The sequence below is a fragment of the Schistocerca cancellata genome, chromosome 9 (genome assembly GCF_023864275.1).
Source record: "Schistocerca cancellata isolate TAMUIC-IGC-003103 chromosome 9, iqSchCanc2.1, whole genome shotgun sequence".
Classification (NCBI taxonomy): Eukaryota; Metazoa; Arthropoda; class Insecta; order Orthoptera; family Acrididae; genus Schistocerca; species Schistocerca cancellata.
In genome coordinates, this window is record NC_064634.1 from 499,760,116 (window position 1) to 499,784,584 (window position 24,469).

Here is a 24,469-nt window from a genome sequence, read left to right on the forward strand (position 1 = left end):
GAGTGGTTTAGCTTCTGCAGCAACATATGTGGACGAATAAATAACACTATGTCGAGTTCCGAGTGAAACTTACGACGAACAGATTACAGTGGCAAGAGCTAGGTGTACGTACGAGCTGTTGCAGCACCCTCGGCAGCGTGGCAGGAGAGGTGCGGGGAGGGGACAGGAGTGGACACACGGGGTACGGGGTACGGGGTGTGGCGTGCCCCCCCTCAGCGCGCGGCCTTGGCGCTGGCGCCGCGGCGCAGCACGGCCGTCGGCAGTCAGCTGTCGAGCTGGCGGCTGCCGTAGGAGACGAGCGGCAGCGGCAGCTGCAGCGGCAGCGGCGCCGGGATGCGGCTGCCCTTGGAGTCCTTGCGCGGGCTGGGCCCCACGGCCGCCCCCAGGTCGCCCCCGCACACGGAGGCGGCGCGGCGCGGGAGGCTGCCGTTGCCGTGCACCCACGCCGACGTCAGGTCCAGCTCCTCGGAGGGCGGCCGCGCCGCGCCGGCGTCCGCGTCCGCGTCGGCGGCGTCGCCCACCAGGTCGGCGTACTGCCGGATGATCTGGCGCATCTTGTTCAGCACCGTCACGTCGTTGTCCAGCTCCTTCACGGACAGCACCTGCCGGCAGCGGTACAACGTAACACGGTGCGAAAGGCAGCTGCGAGCTGCGAGAAAATACGTGTGATATACAGGGTTGACAATGTTGACTCGAATACTCTCTTTCTAATTCTGAAGGTGGCTGTTGTTGTTGTGATCTTCAGTCCTGAGACTGGTTTGATGCAGCTCTCCGTGCTACTCTATGCTGTGCAAGCTTCTTCATGTCCCAGTACCTACTGCAGCCTACATCCTTCTGAATCTGCTTAGTGTATTCATCTCTCGGTCTCCCTCTACGATTTTTACCCTCCACGCTGCCCTCCAGTACCAAATTGCTGATTCCTTGATGCCTCAGAACATGTCCTACCAATCGATCCCTTCCTCTAGTCAAGCTGTGTCACAAACTCCTCTTCTCCCCAATACTACTCAATACCTCCTCATTATTTATGTGATCTACCGATCTAATCTTCAGCATTCTTCTGTAGCACCACATTTCGAAAGCTTCTATTCTCTTCTTGTCTAAACTATTTATCGTCCATGTTTCACTTCCATACATGGCTACACTACATACAAGTACCTTCAGAAACGACTTCGTGACACTTAAATGTATACTCGATGTTAACAAATTTCTCTTCTTCAGAAACGCTTTCCTTGCCATTGCTACTCTACATTTTATATCCTCTCTACTTCGACCATCATCAGTTCTTTTGGTCCCCAAATAGCAAAACTCCTTTACTACTTTAAGTGTCCCATTTCCTAATCTAATTCCCTCAGCATCACCTGACTTCATTCGACTACATTCCATTCTTCTCGTTTTGCTTTAGTTGGGGCAGGGGTCACAAATACAGGGAGCGAAAAGCTATTTACAATTTGTACAGAAACCAGATGGCAGTTACAAGAGTCGAGGGGCATGAAAGGGAAGCAGTGGTTGAGAAGGGACTGAGACAGGGTTCTAGCCTATTACAATCCTCGGGGAAGAAATTAAAACTTTAAGATTTTCCGACGACATTGTAATTCTGTCAGAGACAGCAAAGGACCTGGAAGAGCAGCTGAACGGAATGGGCAGTGTTTTGAAAGGAGGATATCAGATGAACATCAACAAAAGCAAAACGAGGATAATGGAATGTAGTCGAAATAAATCAGGTGATAATGAGGGAATTAGGATATGAGACACTTAGAGTAGTAAATGAATTTTGTTGTTTGGGGAGTAAAATAAATGATGATGGTCGAAGTAGAGAGGATGTAAAGTGTACACTGGTTCTGCTAAGGAAAGCGTTTCAGAAGAAGAGAAATTTGTTAACACTGAATTTTGGAAGTATTCGTATCGACTGCAGCCGTGTATGGAAGTGAAACAAAAAAAATGGTTCAAATGGCTCTGAGCACTATGGGACTTAACTTCTGAGGTCATCAGTCCCCTAGAACTTACAACTACTTAAACCTAACTAACCTAAGGACATCACACACATCCATGCCCGAGACACGATTCGAAACTGCTACCATAGCAGCAGCACAGTTCCGGACTGAAGCGCCTAGAACCGCTCGGTCACAGCGGATGACCTAGAACAAGTGGTTGGTTGGTAGGACACCTTCTGAGTCATCAAGGGATCACCGGAGGGAATCGTGGAGGGAAAAATCGTAAGGGAGACCAAGAGATGAATTCACTGAGCAGATTCAGAAGTACGCAGGTTGCAGTATTTATTCTGAGATGAAGAGGCTTGCACAATATAGAGTAGCATGGAGAGCTGCATCAAACCAGTCTCTGGACTGAAGGCCACAACATTCTAAATGATGGACCCATTTTCAAAATCCAAAATGAACAAGCTTTATGCCAATGAAAAGAGCAAGTTTCAAACTTTTTTTCATAGAGTTTGATATACATTTAACGGTTCTCTCTTTCTGATGTTACACGTGGTCGACCCTGCACAGGTCTTCGGGATACAGTTTTGGTCTGTATAAACTGTCACCACATCCCAGAAACAACAGAACGATTCACATTAAGCCATTAGGCCAAATTAGTTTGCGACTGTCCTGTTAGGGGACTGATGACCTCAGAAGTTAAGTCCCATAGTGCTCAGAGCCATTTGACTGTCCCGCTTTCTTTCTTTCAGTGGCCCTCCACCGCAAGGAGTGTGGTAGCTATCTCCTCTGTGCCACACTGCACGGTCTGCGACTCAGTACACAGCGATTGTGATGTGGGGCTACCCGGAAAACACTACCTCGTTTCACAGATGCCCTGCCGTCATTGTTGGCATGGTTGTCCGTTGACCTGAATGTCATCTTCCGTGCACAACACGATCGTACGGACATCTGTTGACAGTATGTATGATTATATCGTGAACTAGACAGGGGACGGGGAAATAGCGATTTGTTGCTTTTATTTTAGACATCAGTGTAGAAATACGATTTATGAAAAGAACATCTCAGTTACTCACCCATTATGTCAATAGGCCTGGGGAGTACTATTACAGCATAAGAATATCAATTAAATATGTAGGATGGTGTTAAATGAATATTTCAACCACCTTACAAAAGGGTGAGAAGTGGGATTAAAATTTAGGGTCAAACGTGACACCTTCCATGCGGCTGCGGAAGCATTGCAGACAGTTTGTACGGAGTAGCTTCCACTTAGTGCACACTGCAAATTCGCTGCCGCTGTTCATCCACGTGGTGTGCCTATGCTAACTGTGCAAGCGACTGTGTCATTAGACTGAGGTAGTGTCGATCAGTTTCGGCAACTTCTGCCAAGCTGTACAAAGTTTGTTCATCCCTTCTTTCCCGTACACAACAGCCGCGTGAAGGGCATGTGAATCAGGCATGTGCTTATGGTGGTTTAGCACACATTATGGATTGTGAGTACTGAAAAAAAATTGTAAAATGCCATCAGATGTTTTGTGATCTGATTTATGAAAAAGTAAGAAACACAAATGCTTAGAAAAATACTTGACATACGTTTGAATGATGCTCGAAATCATGTACAGCCAATGAGAATGCACAGTATACGTAACCCACCAGACAAATATCCTCCAGTTTTCTTTAAAAATCGTAAAATTCGAAGTTAAACCCCGAACTTCAAATTCTCAATCATCACTTCATCTGTTCTACGTGATTTTTGGCATCATTCAAAGATGCGTCAATTGCTTCTCTACATATTTTATTCCTTACTTTCACACATTTCACAGGTTTTTGAGCCTTTTTTATTTCAGAATTTGCTAATTAAATATCACACCAATGTAACTTTTTTATGTGCAAAACACCTGGCTTTAAAGAGATGAAGTTTTTAACAATTCATTTGCATAGCTAACAGTAGCTGTTCGAGAAACATTTCAATTTTCCCTCAATAACTATCCCGCTTAATTTCAAGCAATTAAATCCCTTTCTCCAAAACTAGACATAACTCTCGTCAGTTTATTACTCATTTGTTCGCTTCCCACTCTACGGTCGGTTATGAAAACTCGGAAAAATTCCATTCTATAATTTCTAGGAAGTCTTGTTTTCGCTCCGCTCAAACATTTGAAGAAAAAGGAGGAGAGTAATGAGGACTAGCAAAATGAGACTAACGATAAACTTAGGCTCGAACGTGAGACACATGAAGTAGACAAGAAGGAATTCGTCTACCTTGTAAGCAAAAAACATACGATTGACAAAGTAAGGAGGGCACAAAATACACACTAGCACAGGAAAAGAGCGCATTCCTGCCCAAAAGGAGTCTACCTACAATCAAACACTGGCATTAATTTGAGAAATAAATTTCCGAGGATGTATGTCTGAAGCAAAGCATTGTTCGGTAGTGAATACTGGACTGTAGGAGAATCGAAGGTAATAGGAGTTTTTGAGATGTGGTGCAATAGAAGGATGTTGAAAATTAGGAGAACTGATAAAATTAAGAACGAGGGTGTTCTTCGAAGAATCGACGAGCGAGGAAAGGCACAAATGGAAGACACTGACAAGCAGAATGTGTAGGATGAGAGGGCACGTGTTTAGACATCGGAAATAATGTGAGTGGTGCTAGAGGGAGATGTACAGGGTACAGACTGTAAGGGAGCCAAGAGACTGGAATATGTTTAACAAAATAACTAGGGGTGTTGGGTGTGAGTGCTCCACAGAGTTGGAGAGGTTGGCCAAGAGAGGAGGCGGTGGTGGGCTCCCTCAGACCAGTCAGAAGACTGACGAGCTACACCCGAAAGATTCGTCCATTAAATGTGAGTCAGGTGTCTTCCTTCTCCATATCCAGGATCTTGGGGTCGTTCCATCTCAAATCGCACAGGAGAGCTACCCTATATACTTGAAGACTGCGATAGTTTCACTATCTAATCGCTGACCGGACGGTCTCTGTGTAGTTTCCTAACGATGGCTTCCATTTGCATACAACTGCGTCGTCCTAGAGTAGCCTCGTACGCTTAGCGACGTTAGCTCATCTACATCTACATGGATACTCTGCAAATCACATTTAAGTGCCTGGCAGAGGGTTCATCGAACCACCTTCACAATTCTCTATTATTCCAATCTCATACAGCGCGCGGAAAGAATGAACACCTATATCTATCCGTACGATCTCTCATTTCCCTTATTTTACGAGGGCAGTTCAATAAGTAATGCAACACATTTTTTTTCTCGGCCAATTTTGGTTGAAAAAACCGGAAATTTCTTGTGGAATATTTTCAAACATTCCCGCTTCGTCTCGTATAGTTTCATTGACTTCCGACAGGTGGCAGCGCTGTAAGGAGCTGTTAAAATGGCGTCTGTAACGGATGTGCGTTGCAAACAACTGGCAGTGATCGAGTTTCTTTTGGCGGGAAACCAGGGCATCTCAGATATTCATAGGCGCTTGCAGAATGTCTACGGTGATCTGGCAGTGGACAAAAGCACGGTGAGTCGTTGGGCAAAGCGGGTGTCATCATCGCCGCAAGGTAAAGCAAGACTGTCTGATCTCCCGCGTGCGGGCCGGCCGTGCACAGCTGTGACTCCTGCAATGGCGGAGCGTGCGAACACACTCGTTCGAGATGATCGACGGATCACCATCAAACAACTCAGTGCTCAACTTGACATCTCTGTTGGTAGTGCTGTCACAATTGTTCACCAGTTGGGATATTCAAAGGTTTGTTCCCGCTGGGTCCCTCGTTGTCTAACCGAACACCATAAAGAGCAAAGGAGAACCATCTGTGCGGAATTGCTTGCTCGTCATGTGGCTGAGGGTGACAATTTCTTGTCAAAGATTGTTACATGCGATGAAACATGGGTTCATCACTTCGAACCTGAAACAAAACGGCAATCAATGGAGTGGCGCCACACCCACTCCCCTACCAAGAAAAAGTTTAAAGCCATACCCTCAGCCGATGAAGTCACAGTTACAGTCTTCTGGGACGCTGAAGGGGTTATTCTGTTCGATGTCCTTCCCCATGGTCAAACGATCAACTCTGAAGTGTATTGTGCTACTCTTCAGAAATTGAAGAAACGACTTCAGCGTGTTCGTAGGCACAAAAATCAGAACGAACTTCTCCTTCTTCATGACCACGCAAGACCTCACACAAGTCTTCGCACCCGAGAGGAGCTCACAAAACTTCAGTGGACTGTTCTTCCTCATGCACCCTACAGCCCCGATCTCGCACCGTCGGATTTCCATATGTTTGGCCCAATGAAGGACGCAATCCGTGGGAGGCACTACGCAGATGATGAAGAAGTTATTGATGCAGTACGACGTTGGCTCCGACATCGACCAGTGGAATGGTACCGTGCAGGCATACAGGCCCTCATTTCAAGGTGGCGTAAGGCCGTAGCATTGAATGGAGTTTACGTTGAAAAATAGTGTTGTGTAGCTAAAAGATTGGGGAATACCTGGTGTATTTCAATGCTGAATAAAACAACCCCTGTTTCAGAAAAAAGATGTGTTGCATTACTTATTGAACTGCCCTCGTATCTTGGTGATCATTCCTCCCTGTTTAAGTAGGTGTAAACAAAATATTTTCGCATTCGGAGGAGAAAGTTGGTGATTGGAATTTCATGAGAAGATTCCGTCGCAACGAAAAACGCCTTTCTTCTAATGATGTCAAGCCCAAATCCCGTATCATTTCTGTGACACTCTGTCCCATATTTCGCGATAATACAAAACGTGCTGCCTTTCTTTGAACTTTTTCGATGTACTCTGCCAGTCCTATCTGGTAAGGATCCCACACCGGCCAGCAGTATTCTAAAAGAGGACGGACAAGCGTAGTGTAGGCAGTCTCCTTAGTAGGTCTGTTACATTTTCTTAAGTGTCCTGCCAATAAAACGCAGTCTTTGGTTAGCCTCCCCCACAACATTTTCAATGTGTTCCTTCCAATTTAAGTTGTTCGTAATTGTAATACCTAGGTATTTAGTTGAATTTACGGCTTTTAGATTAGATTGATTTATCGTGTAACAAAAGTTTAATGAGTTCCTTTTAGCACTCATGTGGATGACCTCACACTTTTCATTATTTAAGGTCAACTGCCACTTTTCGCACCATTCCGATATTTGTTCTAAATCGTTTTGCAATTTGTTTTGATCTTCTGATGACTTAGTCCAAAAACGACAGCGTCATCTGCAAATAACCGAAGACGGCTGCTCTGATTGTGTCCCAAATCGTTTATATAGATAAGGAACAGCAAAGGGCCTATAACACTACCTTGCAGAACGCCAGAAATCACTTCTGTTTTACTCGATGACTTTCCGTCAATTACTACGAACTGTGACCTTTCTGACAGGAAATCACAAATCCAGTCACAAATCTGAGACGATATTCCATAAGCACGCAATTTCACTACGAGCCGCTTGTGTGGTACAGAATGGAAAGCCTTCCGGAAATCCAGAAATGCGGAATCGATCTAAAATCCCGAGTCAATAGCACTAAACACTTACATGTGAAGAAAGAGATAGTTGTGTTTCAAAAGAACGATGTTTTCTATTCCCATTGACTATGTGTCAATAGACCGTTTCCTTCGAGGTAATTCATAATGTTCGAACACAATATATGTTCTAAAATCCTGCTGCATATCGACGTTAACGATATGAGTCTGTAATTTAGTGGATTACTCCAAATACCTTTGTTGAATATTGGTGTGACTGTGCAACTTTCCAGTCTTTGGGTACGGATCTTTCGTCGAGTGAACGTTTGTATATGATCGTTAAGTATGGAGCTAATGCATTAGCATACTCCGAAAGGAACCTAATTGGTATACATTCTGGACCAGAAGACGTGTTGCCATTTACAAGTACAGCACATGAAAAAAAGGAGTCAGCCCCAGGAGACGTCACGCTAATACCGGGACACCACCTCCGGCACTGATAATGGCCTCAGTCCTACGAGGACGCCAGTCTGCAAGCAGCTTCGGCTATGTCAAACGCAGCTGAAGCAATTCGTCGACGATCAGTTCCTGTAGAGGTTCAGACTCTAGGGTGTTCACTGCCACATTTCACCTGCTGTTCCAAATGATCAGAGGCTTTTACTACGGGAATGAGAGCGGGTGATTTAGCAGGCCAGTCGTGGCGCCGGACTGCTCGTCAAACTAGGTTCAAAAATGGTTCAAATGGCTCTGAGCACTATGGGACTCAACATCTTAGGTCATAAGTCCCCTAGAACTTAGAACTACTTAAACCTAACTAACCTAAGGACATCACACACACCCATGCCCGAGGCAGGATTCGAACCTGCGACCGTAGCAGTCTCGCGGTTCCGGACTGCAGCGCCAGAACCGCTAGACCACCGCGGCCGGCCGTCAAACTAGGCCCCCTCTCATCTGAGAAAACGAGAGTGTCAACAACAGCACACTCATCACGAAGATCTAAGTGCCAGGGCAACAACAGCTCACCGACAATATTGAAATAAACATACTGTTTCATGTTAATGGTAACCCCAATGTGTGAGCCCAAGTCTTTTACGAAAAACACCTCCAATACATCACACAACTATCTCTGGCCCGAACTGCACACCACGCACGCTGCGGTTTGAACGCCCGTCGGACTGCTTTATTTGGAAACAGGCAGCCGCTGTCAGCAATGGACTTTTGCGTTACATCCCACTTCAAGTGAGCGCTGTATGCAGTTCTTTTCGCAATGTTCGCTGGAAAACTGACAGATGACAGCAGCAGTTACTGCCGCGTCCGTGGGTTTGGATATTTTTGCGACCACAGTTCTTACGCTGTATTACACGGCCGCGGGTAGTACGTTGGAAAGCCTGCGTTGATACGCCAACGAATCAAGGAACTTCATTCCCGGTGTAGCCACGCGCTACCAGAACATTACAGCTCCTTTATGACATTCCGTCACGCCTCCAGTTCTACGGCACTCACTCCAAACAACCGACTGCGACATTGCAAGAACCCCGAACTTGTACTATATCTCAAGAAGTGTCTCAGTTTACCCAATAAAACTTCCTGGCAGATTAAAACTGTGTGCCGGACCGAGACTCGAACAAGGTCGTTAGTTCCAGTCTCGGTCCGGCACACAGTTTTAATCTGCCAGGAAGTTTCATATCAGCGCACACTCCGCTGCAAAGTGAAAATCTCATTCTGGTTACCCAATGAGTCCGAACAGCATGGTGTAAGAGGCGTAGAATATGATGCGTGCTTTCCCATCCAAGTTTCGCGGAAATTAAGACAATACGTCCTTGGATTATCTCGTCATGTAAGATTATTTCTACCTGTTCTGCCGAGAAGCTCATGAGGTTTGTGTCTGTAGCAGAAGTAGCATCAGCGCCATCTGGTTCTCTGTAAAGTGCAATCCTACTGCTCTGATTCTAAGTCATGAAGTTGGAAGCTATAATATTCGGAATAACGTTCAAAATGGATTCTATCGTGATCTATTCATTTACTAACGACCATAAACTGATAAATTCGCCAAATTAATAATGATTAAGTGAAAACTATCAATTTCCTGACGACAGAACTAGATCGGAACCATCCTATAGGCGACTGACGACTATGGCGCGCAGCCTGTACCTCGTACTTTCGCAGCCGTTTGTACATTTTCGTTAGCTTAACCATTACTCATTTGTTTATTAAGATGATCGATTTCTGGTGTTGTAATATTGTTGTAAGAAAGTGCTTACGACCTGTAGGCTTCTCGAAATATCTGCATTCGAAAAAGGGACTTCTATAAGTAATTATTTTTTAAACAATATTATTTGCTTCGCGCCAGAATAACTATAGTTGGTAACATCCGTGTCATAGGCGGATATAAAATTTCTCAACGCACTCTTGGCACACGCGCATTCTTAATTTGATCTGATATTTCGACTGTGTTTCAGTCGTGAGTTGAGCTATTACTATACGGACGCCATAGTTTCATTTCTGTGACAGTGTCGTTTTACTTGCGCAGACACGTCATCCACATCGTCTCACAGGAGGATATTACTGTAAAGTAAGAATTTTCCTGCGTATGATAGACGAATATTACTTTAAACGAGTACGTTCTTTTTGTGATGTGTTCAAAATGGTTCAAATGGCTCTGAGCACTATGGGACTTAACATCTGAGGTGATCAGTCCCCTAGAACTTAGAACTACTTAAACCTAACTAACCTAAGGACAATACACACATCCATGCCCGAGGCAGGATTCGAACCTGCGACCGTAGCAGCAGCGCGGTTCCGGACTGAATCGCCTAGAACCGCTCGGCCACACCGGCCGGCTTTGTGGTCCTTACTTTACAAATACCTCTTTATTTATGGATGAGAACTGGTTGGTGGATACCTAGTGTGATACGTGAAGCGAAAGAGTTGTGCAGATGGCTTCAGAGCAGTTCGAGGACAGCGATGATGACTATCATTCAGACGATTCTTACGTTCCTGAACATCACCTGTCAGATTGAGATCACGACAGTGATTCTGAGGTACATGTGAATGATGTTCTCAACTCGTCCGAGAATGAGCACGTCAGACGACTCTACCGAACGTCCCATTTTTCGTGCAACCATGTCTCCGAAACGATGTGAATTTTTACTGGTGGCTCTCAGATTTGATGATGCATCTACTCGCGAACAAAGAAAAAGAGATGATGCTGTGGCGACTGTGTCCAACATTTTCAACATCTCTATTCGTGTCAGATGGTATACTCCGTTGGAACTCATGCTTCTGTTGATGAGACTCTACTCCCATTTTGAGACAGATGCCAATTCAGAATACATGCGCCGAAGGAACCTGCTGAATATACCACAAAGGTCATGTGCCTCACAGATGCACAGTCATCATATTTATACAGAGAGTAACAGAAATGTACTGCACACATTACAGGAAACATTCCTCACACATAGATGAAGAAGTTATTGTACATGAACATGGATTTGAAAACGCTTTGTTTTCATGTTACAGCCCATTTTCTTCAATTCATTAATCATGGGAAACACACAGGAACAGAATGCACCAGCATGTCATATGCTACTCCTTCTCACAGGAGGTGTTCAATATGTCCTCCGTGGACACTGATAGATGCGTCACCCCACTGTCGTAGAGAATCTCGGCTGCTCTAATGTATCCCTGAACTACTGCATATGGTTTCTCAGCCTTCCATAATAAGGGCATGGATTCTCTGAACACCTTATACTGTGATTCTATATACCAGAGTTTTCAAATGCCCCCCTACCCCCCCGGCCCACAAATAAAGGGCCAGTGAGTTTAGGTCCGGAGATCGTGGAGGCCAGGCAATTGGTCCATCTATACCTACCTATCTGTCACCGAAGCTGTTATTTATAAGCCAATGGACAGTGACAGTAAAATGGGGAGGTGCACTATCGTGCACGAGGAACATGTTTTGTCACGCAATTAAAAGCACATGTACAACAGATCAGGTAGAACGTTCTCTACGAAACTATAATAACTTTGTCCATTGAGTCTGTGTGAAAGAAAGTGAGGGCCTATCAAACAGTCACCAACAATGTTGGCGCCAAGACTGACAGAAAATCTTTGTTGATGACTTGCTTCAACAGTTGTGTGAGAATTCGGACCTGCCCATACATGCGGATTGTCAAAATTAACAATCTGATCTCGTTGAAACAACGCATCCCTGAACAGTACCGTTGCACTAAAATTAGGGTTGACACTTTACCAAATAAACAATTCGCATAAGAGTACCCGCGGAGGAACACCAGCAGCTGGTAGTGCCTGCACATGCCGCAAATGGTATGGATACAGCTGGTTCTCGTGTAACACTCGCCAGAAAGTCATGTAGTCAACACAAACCCGCGTTCATATAATTTCTTCATCAACCAGTAAGGAATGGTCCCACAATTTGTGCCGCACATTTTTGTCACATCCTGTATAATGCTTATATTTATTTGGGAAAAGCTAGTGATGGAGCAACAGTATCAGAAGAAGATAAAAAGTTCCAAAAGTCGGCTCTGTGTGTGATTCGTCTTTCCAAATGTACGGCTGGAACAAACAGGAATATCACAGCATACAATTGGTCTTCCTCCACTCAACTGTGTAAGGAGCTGCTGAAACACACTAAAATCCAACAAAAGAGAAGTTCCAAAAGAGTATCTTCCCGACGCAAAGAAAGAAGTGGGCTCCAGTGTTTATGGGTCCAGTAAAGATCTTACACTACTGTCTATTGTTCCAAAAAAATCTAAGGCAGTTATAATGCTTTCTTCTACTCTGTGTTTACCGATGAAAACAAAAAAATGGCTCTGAGCACTATGCGACTTAACATTTGTGGTCATCAGTCCCCTAGAACTTAGAACTACTTAAACCTAACTAACCTAAGGACATCACACACATCCATGCCCGAGGCAGGATTCGAACCTGCGACCGTAGCGGCCACGCAGTTCCACACTTAAGCGCCTAGAACCGCACAGCCACACCGGCCGCCCGATGAAAACAGCAACAAAACAGAACTTACTGATTTCTACAATGCCACGAAATCTAGCGTAGAAGCTCTAGACTGGCGTAGACGCTCTAGACATGAAGTGCAGCAACTGTTCAGCTAATCGGCGAACGAGAAGTTGGCCACTGGCAATATTTCACTTTCTATTTGAGCTGCGAAAATGCCTATGTTACGCATTTATGTAAGGGTACAATGCCAAGATTTGAGTTCACGAAAAGCATAAGAATGAGATTAAACAGAAGACATATACAGAGAATGCTTCAGATTCCAAACTTACCGCCTGAACACAGGAAAACTACTTCATATATATTGGGTGGAGAAGAGCAAGGTGGTAACCCAACAAAAAGAGAAAGAAGCGACAAGCTAGAAAAGAGAAAAACCTGACGTTACTGTCCTTACACACATAACAAAATGACGGCATACAAGCGAGTGAAATGTGAAAAACCCGGTTGCTTACCGTGTTCCATGGAAAATATGTGCATCAAATTTGTAGCTTTTTCTTTGCTTCCAACAGTGTGTGAAACGTGATAAACCCAGTTGCTTACAGTGATCCATGAGAACAGGTAAAATATGTGAATAAACTTTTTCTTTCTCTTTACTTCTATATGCAACGTGGGGCAAATAAAGGTGGCCTGGATGAGTGCATACGATTGGACGTGATTGTTTGCATAATGTGCATATCCTAAAACGTCAACTGCACTCCGACCAGCGCAGCGCCGCGAAACGGCATCAAGAAGGCGCTGACCGTACGTCAGCGGAAAGAGCGGGCAGCGGCACACCTGCAGGCAGACACAGTTCAGAGCCCCCTGCGCTGGTTCGGTCACAGACTTCGAGAGCATCAGTACCGAGTAATAGGAAGACACAAGCTGAGACATGGTCGCGAATTGAACAGCGACCCGAATATACGAGTGGTTGTCACAAATTTTCTGTCATCAGACTACCGGTTTCGGTTTATAATGACCATCTTCAGATCTGTTTTACACAAAGATGTCCTAATACACTGTAGCCATTGTGGCATCGTCGACTGCTAATGTTTTTAGCTGTAGTGGCATCGTCAAATGCTGATGTGTGTAGCATTGGACGATGTCACTTTGGCTCCAGTAGATCTCCAGTGGATCTGAAAATGGTCACTATAGACCGAAACCGGTAGTCTGATGACAAAAGGTTTGTGACCATAGACGTGAACTAAAGAAAATTTGTAATAAGAAGACGATTTTTAGCCTGTCTCATGCGAGTAGCAACAGCAGATAAATGTAATAGCACCCAGGATATGAAAGAAGTTAAGTTTCAATAACTCTTAAAGTGTTTTGTATAGATGATTTTGCATTCCTGCCGCCAACCATCGCAGCTTCTCTCCTTCTTTGTTTGCGTCGGCACTGACTCCCACAGCAGCCAACATATATGGCGCCGTGGATTCCATAACCAACACTGCCTTCGCCCTTCGCCGCTCCGTCACAGCGCGCCACTAATATTTATCTCTTTTGTTTCAGAGGCGCTTTGCTACTAATTGTGTTTTCTTGCAGACTCACTGCAACGCTTTCGCTAATTGCGTATCATTACTTTGTTGCGGCGCTCCTCTAATTAAAATCGCCTCTAAACCGCCTCCTACACCACCTGTTGCTGGGTTTGGTCTAACGCAGTTTATTCGGATTCAGGACCAACAAACGTCGCATTTGATGTCGGCAGTCGAGCAGCTCATTAATGCACAAGCCGCTGCTTCATCGACTCCGCCACAACAGCCAGCCACATCTATGGCACTGCCGACGCGCATTCCGCTGTTCCGAGCTTTAGATGAGCAACAAGAGGAATGGAATGAGTACTACGCTCATTTCGACGCTCATTGTGCTTTGCTTGAAGTGCAAGGCACAGTGAAACTTTCTTATTTCTTGTTAACAGCCAACACAGGAGTTAACCTTCTGACTTAGAAGTTATTCCCAACTAGTAGGCCGGGGAGTAGCTGGTTTTCGAAGAGCTAGTTTCCGCCCTCACTAAGTGTGGGAATCAGCTGTAGGCTGCTGCAGCTCGTTTCAAATTCTTTCGATGTCGGAAAAAGTCAGGACAGACATACCGTCAGTTGGTCACTGAACTTCAGGGTTTGACACGACAGTGTCGGTTTCAATGTATCTGTCAACAGGACTATAGTGACGCCATGATTCGTGATGCAATTACGTAAAATATGGCAGACAGTCGGATTCGTGAACAAATGCTCAAATATTCTAATCCTACTTTGAAACAAGTGTTAAAAATTACTGAACATCAGGACTCGTGTCACAGTGCAGTGGAAAACTTCGAAGTAGCTCCCATTTGCAGTCTAACACAAAGTGACAAACAAGAACGGCCTTGCGATCGACCACTGCGTGCAAACGGGCCACCGCGCCGTGGCTACAGTAAACCAGCGTCAACGTGTGTGTCTGCTGTGAAATCGTGCACCCGCCGCTTTTCCACTCACGAAAGACAAAACTGTCCTTCACGGAACGCGACTTTTGTTTGGGCCACAGAGTGTCAGGACGCATTGCAGGAACTTAAAAATGCCTTGTTGAGTGACAGATGTCTTGTTTATTTAGATACCAGTAAGCCTGTGGTTTTGGCAGTGTACGATTCTTCGTACGGAGTCGGTTCAAAAATGGTTCAAATGGCTCTGAGCACTATGGGACTTAACATCTATGGTCATCAGTCCCCTAGAACTTAGAACTACTTAGACCTAACTAACCTAAGGACAGCACACAACACCCAGCTATCACGAGGCAGAGGAAATCCCTGTCTCCGCCGGGAATCGAACCCGGGAACTCGGGCGTGGGAAGCGAGAACGCTACCGCACGACCACGAGAAGCGGGCTACGGAATCGGAGCTGTGCTCTCGCACAGATTTCGCTCACAGCAAAGGCCGATTCCTTTCGCTTCCAAGTTATTGACCAAGACTCAATGTAACCCTAATATATATGAAGATGGTATCTGTTCTTTCGGACATGTCCGAAAGAACAGATACCATTCGTGACCATGCAGCTCGTCAGAATGAAATTACAATGAAATGAATATCCCTAGCTGCACACAGGCGTTGATATAAGTCTAGGGGGACAGTTGAAAATGTGTGCCCTGACCGGCACTCGAAACCGGGATCTCCTGCTTACATGGCAGACGGTCTATCCGTCTGAGCCACCGAGGAGACAGAGGATAGTGCGTCTGCAGGGACTTATCGCTGGCACGCCTCCCCTGAGACCGACATTCCCAACATTTCCGAAAGAACAGATACCACCTTCATATATAAGGCTCACCGGCCATTTGATCATCTTTTTCTGGTTCAAATGGCTCTGAGCACTATGCGACTTAACTTCTGAGGTCATCAGTCGCCTAGAACTTAGAACTACCTAAACCTAACTAACCTAAGGACATCACACACATCCATGCGCGAGGCAGGATTCGAACCTGCGACCGTAGCGGTCGCTCGGCTCCAGACTGTAGCGCCTAGAACCGCTCGGCCACGCCGGCCGGCCATCTTTTTCTGTGCGGATGCACAAACAGTGCCCGAACTCTTACGGCAATCGGCGAAAAGCCGCGAGTAGTGAGTATAATGGGCAGGGGCACTATGAATATAGTGCGGGACAATAAGTTGGGAATGTGAGCCTCACGGGAGGCGTGCCAGAGATAAATCCCTGCAGTCGCGCTATCCTCTGTGTCCTCGGTGGCTCAGATGGATAGCCGGCACGGTGGCTCAGCGCGTTCGGTCAGAGAGCTGGTTGCCCTCTGTAATTAAAAAACTGAGTCAAAGGATCAACAACAAACTTGAACGATTGTCATATGACGTCCGCAACGACCAAACACATGAACAACGAACAAAAAATAAAAAAGAAAGATGGATAAAACGTCTGCCATGTCATCACGAGATCCCAGGTTCGAGTCCCGGTCAGGGCATACATTTTCAATTGTGCCCGTTGACTTACATGAACGCCTGTATGCATCTAGGGGTATTCATTTCATTGTAATTTCAATGTAACTCGTCGGCTTATTGTTTCATGCCGACACGGTAGCTCAGCAGTCTGCCTTCGGCAGGGCAACAGAGCGGACGCGTACGTGTTGACTTCGTGCGGCGCGCGAGCTCGCCTTGTTTACTTTCTGACGGCCGTTGCTTAAGTGCCGTCTTACCTTGTACGATCCATGGCGAACCGTTACCGTAAATCAACACTCCGATTTACTTTCTGCAACGATTATGCCCGACCCAAAGCGCTCGAGGTGGAGCGTTTTCTGCGAGAGGAAGTGAAGATCCCGGCGACCGATATTATCGGCATACATTTGTCCATCGTGAGCAGCACGGTCTATGTGAAAATCATTAACGACGCGGCGTGCGAACGCATACTACGTGAGACCAAACAGGGGCTCCGCTTCTGTCACGCTGATGGCAATGTGGGGGAGGTAACCGTCGACCACGCAGGCTTAGGTATGCGAACGATACGCATTTTCGAATTGCCATTCGAACTGCCAGCTGAGGAAGTCGTCGCGGCACTACGCCCATACGGCACAGTCCACGGCCACACTGCGGAGAAGTGGACACAGTTTCGGACGTATCCTGTCCTAAACGGGGTCCGACAGGTCACCATAGATCTCCGAAGCCACGTCCCGTCCTACTTACAGATCGGCGGATGCCGTGCCATAATTATATACGATGGCCAGCCTCGGACCTGTTCCGGGTGCGGCAAAGAAGGCCACCTTAGATCCGAATGCCTACAACGGCGTATTACGCAACTTCCAGCTGCCGAACAACCACCCATGTCGCAACCTACAGTGCTACCGGTGACCTATGCCGCTGCTCTGGCTTCTCCTACCACTTTGCAACGTCACCCGGTCACCACAAACGACGCCACCAACGAGCCCGACCAGACACCGACGGAGAGCGCCTCGGACGACGCGCCGCCTCGGCCGGCCATTGACGCCGCTCCGAAGATGCCGGCGCAACCAGACGCTGACCCTGATCTCGGAAACACGATGGAGATCGACTCGCTCATCGTTCCTACAGCAGCCTTTCTGCCTGAACGACGCGACTCCCTTCCGTCGTCGGACACGGAGGGTCGCACAAGGAAACAAGTTCCCCGAAACGTCGCAAGCGAAGACGTCGCACCGTTTCCGGCCAAGAGGAGATGTTACAAGTCGAGGAGGACGTAACCGTCGACCAGCACGAGGCCTCAGAACCCGCTACTGCTGACGAAGACGTAATGAGCGCGGAGACATCTATCGGTGAGCCTGCGCCCCGTGCTGACGCTGAACTAAATCATGAACGTCCCACAGGCGACACTACACCACGCACAATTACAACATCTTCTGCAGACAAAATGGACGATACACCAGCTTCCGCTTCCACGGCGTGGCACGAGGAGGAGGTCACGGAGCAGGACCCGTTACGGGACCCTGCGCCGTCACGGCCGCACCACTAATCATACTCTCCCCAGACTCCCCTGCGGGCCAGCGGAATAACGTTCCGCGGCGACGCCCACACCCTTGCGCGGACGGCGGAGTGGACCAGCCTCCAGCAATCCGACACCAGGCCTACCGGATAGCAACCATCAACACCAACAACATCCGTTCCAGTGTGAAAATCCGCCTTATGCAGGAGATGTTCTGGGCTTCGGATATTGATTTCGCCCTTCTGCAGGAAGTTCACTTGGCTAGTCTCCTGGACATCAATGGCTATACCGCCCACGCCTCCGCGAGTGATCCTATGGGCCGCGGGGTGGCCATCTACGTCCGCCACGGGATTTCTGTGACCGATGTCGCCTTCCTTCCATCAGCTCGGGGCATGGCACTCACTGCCATGGGGACACGCATCATTAATGTCTACGCTCCCTCAGGCACCGACCGACGGCATGAAAGAGCCCAGTTTTATTCCGAGGAAATCGCTCCCCTGTTTTTAGGGCGTTATGACCATTGCCTACTAGGAGGTGACTTTAACTGCGTTCTGCATCCTAAAGATCAGATTCCCCACTATACTACATGCCAGGAGCTACGTATAGTGGTGCAAGACCTCCTGCTTCACGATACCTGGGAAGTACAACACGGCGACCTTTCTGGCCATACCTTTCTTACAAGTCATTCCGCAAGCCGACTAGATAGGATATATGTCTCATAAACTCTTAGATCTGCGATACGGGGCGCCGAACGCTGGCCGCTGGCCTTTTCCGACCATTGCGGTTACATCTGTACGGTCCTCCTTCCGCCGCAATCAGTATGGCGCAGCCGTGCGCCATGGAAACTCAATACCTCACACTTGCATGACCTGGCGTGTCGCCAACAAGTCACTGAAACGTGGACAGCCTGCGAACGACGCCTTCCCCGCTACCACTCGACATTGACATGGTGGTCGGACTGCGCCAAGCCGGCGATCCGGAGGACACTGATGAGATACGGGAAGGACATGGCCGACTGGCATCGCACCACTGTTGACTTCTATTACGCGATTCTCCGAGATCTGGATGCTCAACCGCCAACCCCGGACAACCAGTTGGAACGGCAAAGAACTAAGGCGAAGATCATTGCGCTGGCACGCCGGAAACTGCAAGGGGTCGTGATCCGGACGCGGCGCCACGATCGCGCGGATTTAGAAATTCCATCCATGCATGATATAGTGTCCGACAAACGAAGGCGTCGTCGGCAGATCATCAGCACTCTGACCACGCCTCATGGAACGCAGGTGACCACTCAGAATGACATCGTCCGCACATTCGTCGAGCACTACCGTCGTACTTATAGTGATGACGACGCTGAAACTGCAGCAGACGACTCCATTTTGAATTACGTCACGCGCACCCTCCCCCACACGGAGGCGGATGCTTTGACAGTGGCGGTCACGCTAGACGAAGTCAACAACGCAATCGCCAAGGGGGCAGTCAACAGATCGCCCGGCATTGACGGCTTACCGATTGAGTTTTACCGTACCTTTCGGGACCTCATGGCCCCACGGTAGACGACTATGTATCAAGAACTGATAACATCTGACCAAGCAATCCCACCCGCCTTTGCTGAGGGCATCATTATACCAGTCCACAAACCAGCACGTGGTTCGATGGTCACGAGTTACAGACCACTCACCCTCCTCAATGCCGATTACAAGATTTTCGCGCGCTTACTGGCAATGCGGCTCCGAACTACACTCCCTCATATCCTCTCGCCAGAGCAAACGACGCCTGGCGGACAGATTAACATACAGACTGCCACAGGGGAATGCCGCGACTTAATTGCGATAGCGGCGGCCTGCAGGCTCCGGGCAGCGGTCGTCGCAATAGACTTCGACAGCGCCTTCGATAAAGTGCGTCATCGTTTCCTGTTTTCGGTGGCAGCCCGAATGGGCATCCCCCCTCCGTTTCTCGACGTCATCCGGCGTCTTTACGACAGTGCCAGTTCACGTGTCCAAGTCAATGGACGTATAGCAGGGCAGGTACCTATCTGCCGTTCGATACGGCAGGGGTGCCCCCTCTCTACCCTCCTGTATGCTATTGCCCTTGAGCCCCTTATTGGGGGCTTGACGACCAAGCTCTCTGGCCTCACCCTACGCCAACACACTTTTCGCTGTCGGGCATATGCTGATGACCTCCTCCTCCTCATTCGCTCCGGCTCTGAGATTCGGGATGTCCTCGAATTGATTACCCGTTATGGGGCTGCCGCTGGCAGTGCCATGAATGTCGCCAAATCTTCTGCAATGCACATTGGACGAGGCCACCAGGAGGGTGAAGTTGCACCACTGCCGCTTGTGCGGACTTTCCGGTACCTGGGCATTACCTTTACCCCCACGGTCACACGCACGGCGGCAACGAATTTCCGTCGCCTGTTACACGTCATCCGCAACGACGTCCGCCAGAACCTCTTGCGCCGCCAGGACACACTTCAACGGGTTGCGTTTATTAATCTTTATGTGGCATCAAAATTGGTTCACATCGCGCAAGTTCTCCCTCTGCCAACTGCAATTGGGCGCAACCTTCAGGCGGCTTTTGGCTATTATCTCACGGCTGGTTCACTGTTCAAAGTCCGTTATGAGACACTTACCCTGCCCTCACGGTATGGTGGCGTCGGGGTCGTCAATGTCCGTATGCGAGCTGCAGCCTTGTACATGAGTACCATGAGAAAACAGTTGATGGGCCAGGGTACATCTCTAACACGCAGCTTGCTTGAGGTCCTCCTACCTGCTTCCACCTCACCACCGGTGTCTGTCGGCCATATCGTGCCCCATTTGTCCCATATTTCGACCTTTTTCGTCGACTACAGTTACATACATGCCAGTCTCCCAGATACACGCCCACCTAGGACTAAGGATTTTTACAGCCTGTTGCTGCGCTGTGTTCCCCGGAATGTGATGGAGACCAAACACCCCTCCATCCAGTGGTCCATAGTGTGGACTACCGTCCACCAGCCCTTCCTCCCTACGAACGTCCGGGCACTGTGGTATCACATAGTAAACAGGAAATTTGCCACGAAGCAGCGCCTGCACAACATTGGCTTGTCAGAATCCCCTCTTTGTCTCCTTTGCCAGCAACTGGACACTGATGAACACCGTCTGACATGCGCCTCATCGCGAGATGTATGGCACTTCGTGCAGCAAATCATTGCCTGCTATCTCCGGGTGCCACCAGACACAGTCGAGCCTCGAATGTTTCTATACCCGGAGGACCGACATTTTCCCGCCGCCAAATGTCATGCTATTACGTGGGTCAAAGGGTGGGCGGTCGCTTATCTCTTTCATGAGGGACCTGAATCCCGCCTCGACTTCTGGACCTATTTACGAACAGCCCATGCAGCTCTCGAAAACACGCCACGTTACCGAAAATTATTTGCTAACTATCTTCGAGCGGTCTTTGTTAGACCTCCACTGAGTTGGGGAGTGCCTGGCACAGAGGGCACCCACCCCTCCTCCCCCGGCGGTGTCTGAGTTTCAACCGCCGACGATCTATTCTACTTCTGACCTCCGCGGATGGGAGAGCGCGTCGCAGATTGCGCGGATTTTATTTCTTTTTGCTTTTCCTTTTTCCTTTCTTTTTCTTTACCCAGAATTTATATTTCATTTTCTCTTTCGCATATGTGTTCCCAAAAAAAAAAAAAAAAAAAAAGCGTGTTCGGTCAGAGGGTAATGTGCCCTCTGTAATAAAAAAACCTGAGTTAACAGATCAACAACGAACTTAAATGGATGTCTTACGACGTCCGCCCCGAGCAGATTAAACGAACTAAAGCGAACAAAATGAAAATTAAAAAAAATTGTTTTGGACTCTTTTAACAAATATCCGATTGCAGTGTCCATTAACTCGACGATGTCACATAGTACCATTCAAGCTTTGCCATCTATTTTTTGCCTAGAAGGTTTACCTGTAGTGCTGGTTACGGACAACGGACAACGGACCACAGTTTACCGCCCAGGACTTTGAACAGTTTTATACAGCTAGAGGTATCACTCATCTTACCAGTGCTTCGTTTCACCCGCAGTTGAACGGAGCGAAACGGCATCAAGAGGTTGCTGTGCCGTGCACCAATAGAAACGGCGGCCAGCGCCACGCCTCCAGATTTAACCACCCGCCCATCGCTGGTCGCCCCGGTTCCGTAGCAGATTTCGAGAGCATAAGTACTGAGTAATATCAAGACGTGACTGAACGTGCCTTTTGTGAGTAGTAGTAGTGGATAGATGTTATCGCACGCAGGAGGCAAATGAAGTTAAGTTTCATTTCATGTTAAACAGTGTTGTGCAGATGATTTTGGATTCCTGCCGCCGGCCATCGCAACTTCTCTCCTTTCTTGTTTGTGTTGGTGCTCACTCCCTCAGTAGTCAACACAGCACATACTACTACACCCTGTGATACGCAAACCATGTATACGCCCGCCACGTGATCAACACCAGTTCAGAGGATAGTGCGAGCTGCGTCAGTCTGAGTGGAGCGGTGGAAAGGGGACGTGGTATTCACAGTGGAGCAGCGGGTGTTCGTTGTGGGCAGTCACGTGACAACAAAGTCGTGCAAACGGTGTGGTCAGTTGTTTGCTGAGAAATAAAACGATTGCAAGTGCCAGCAAACAGTGCCATGCAATGCTTAGTCCTAAAACGGTGTCCTTTGAACAAGTGAAAAAACATTCCGAAACGTACCCGCACACGAGAAAAAGTGTCTGCAGTTCACCAGAAAATGCTTCAGAGTCCTACCACATATGCCAACGCCTCTTGCAAGAGACGGGAATTCCTCGACGATCAAGCAGACGATTAGTCCACCTGGACCTGTTCTCCAGGCCGCTTCCAACCTGTATATCAATATACCTGAGAAAACCCGTCATATTTACAAACTATTTCATTGGAAACAACAACATTTAATTTTTTGAATGTTTCAAAAGAATAATAAAGTTTATAAACCAATTCATAAAAAAAGGATATGTCATTTTTACATACTGTACCGCAAATTATGATTTAAAAGCAATGAAAACATATTTTGAACTGTAATTTATTTTCGATATTCACTAAGTGGCCATAAATTGCAAAATTTAGTAATTTTAGGTTCCCAGACGTATGTTACCGTTAGAGCAGATTTTTTTCATGTCACCAACTAAGGGATAATAAAATTAGATGCTAATAAACCATATTACTTACACTGTGCTGTAGCACATGTCAAAACGTAACAAATACGTGATATGTACGCACATTCCTGTCACAGCACTACACTGCCGTGACTTCAACTATCTACTGTATTCTGGAGCTTACCATGCTCGTCTCGTTGTCTTGTAAAAGCCGAGGAATGTCAGTGCTTAAACGTTCTTCTGCCCTCTCATCAAAACATGAGACGCACTCAGTTCAACTGTACGCTACAGGCACCATTGAATGACTGCAGGAGTAATGGAATGTCTCTTATTCGATGTGGGTCAGATTCAATCAGAGTTAACGGTATGAAGTATGCCATGCCTGGATGGTTGACTTCCAGTTTAATTAATATAATTACAAACTTTTTATTAGAATAAAAACAATGCTGTTAGTCCTGATGACACGATGATGCGCGTGATGTTTAGGAGCGTAAGGATTATGGTGTTGTCGTCACCTTTGTGAGGGATTTGAGTCAAGGTGAATATTCAGGAGTGTCAAGAGACCAGATGTGCGTGATCGCAGGTTCGTAGGCAAACAATTGATGGAGCCTTGTTTGGAGAAGGAAGAGGTAGGCCAGGGTGTAGTTCGTGGAATGGGTGGACTTCAGAAATAATTTCTGTGCCTGGGAGGATAAGACAGTTGAAATTTCCCTGATAACTGACAGAGTGTGTGTAGATGGCAAGGTGGGGTGTAACAGAACGTCAGAGATCTCAACAGTGGGTGACGGGAGGCGGTACTGCAGGGAGTTGGCAATCGATTCTGTGGGGCACGAACACTGAAGCGCCAAAGAAACTGGTAGACGTGCCTAATGTCGTGTAGGGCATCCGCGAGTACGGAGAAGTGCTGTAAAATGATGTGGCATTGACTCGATTTATGTCTGAAGTAGTGCTGCAGGAAATTGATGCCGTGAATCCTGCAGGGCTGTCCATCAATCCCTAAGAGCACGTTGCCAGGCAGCCCAGATATGATCAATAATCCAGAGTTAAATTTTCAGTCTGCAGCGGCGTGTGTTGTTATGAAACTTCTTGGCAGATTAAAACTGAGTGTCGGGCCGAGACTCGAACTCGGGACCTTTGCCTTTCGCGGGCAACTGCTCTACCACTGAGCTACCCAAGCACGACTCACGCCCCCTCCTCACAGCTTTACTTCTGCCAGTACCTCGTCTCCTACCTACCAAACTTTGCAGAAGCTCTCGAGTCTCGGTCCGGCACACAGTTTTAATTTGCCAGTAGGTTTCCTAAGCTCACACACTGCTGCAAAGTGAAAATTTCATTCTGGAAACATCCCCCAGGGGTTAGACACTGGACTCGCATTCGGGAGGACGACGGTTCAATCCAGCGTCCGGCCATCCTGATTTATATTTTCCGTGATTTCCCTAAATCGCTCCAGGCAAATGCCGGGATGGTTCCTTTCAAAGGGCACGGCCGACTTCCTTCCCCGTCCTTCTCTAACCCGATGAGACCGATGTCCTCGCTGTCTGG

The 24,469-nt window shown here is 47.5% G+C and overlaps 1 protein-coding gene and 1 non-coding gene across 2 annotated transcripts in view; both read right to left on the reverse strand.

Moving 5' to 3' along the window:
• Positions 1-263: 263 nt before the first annotated feature.
• Positions 264-24,469, reverse strand: part of LOC126101520 (GAS2-like protein pickled eggs) — a 431,994-nt gene continuing 407,788 nt past the window's right edge. Inside the window, exon 10 of the mRNA XM_049912163.1 lies at positions 264-602. Within this exon, the coding sequence (XP_049768120.1) occupies positions 264-602 (339 nt within the window). The remainder of the gene's footprint in view (positions 603-24,469) is intronic.
• Positions 24,031-24,104, reverse strand: Trnas-cga (transfer RNA serine (anticodon CGA)). Its single transcript has one exon. It is a non-coding gene; the product is annotated as a tRNA-Ser (tRNA).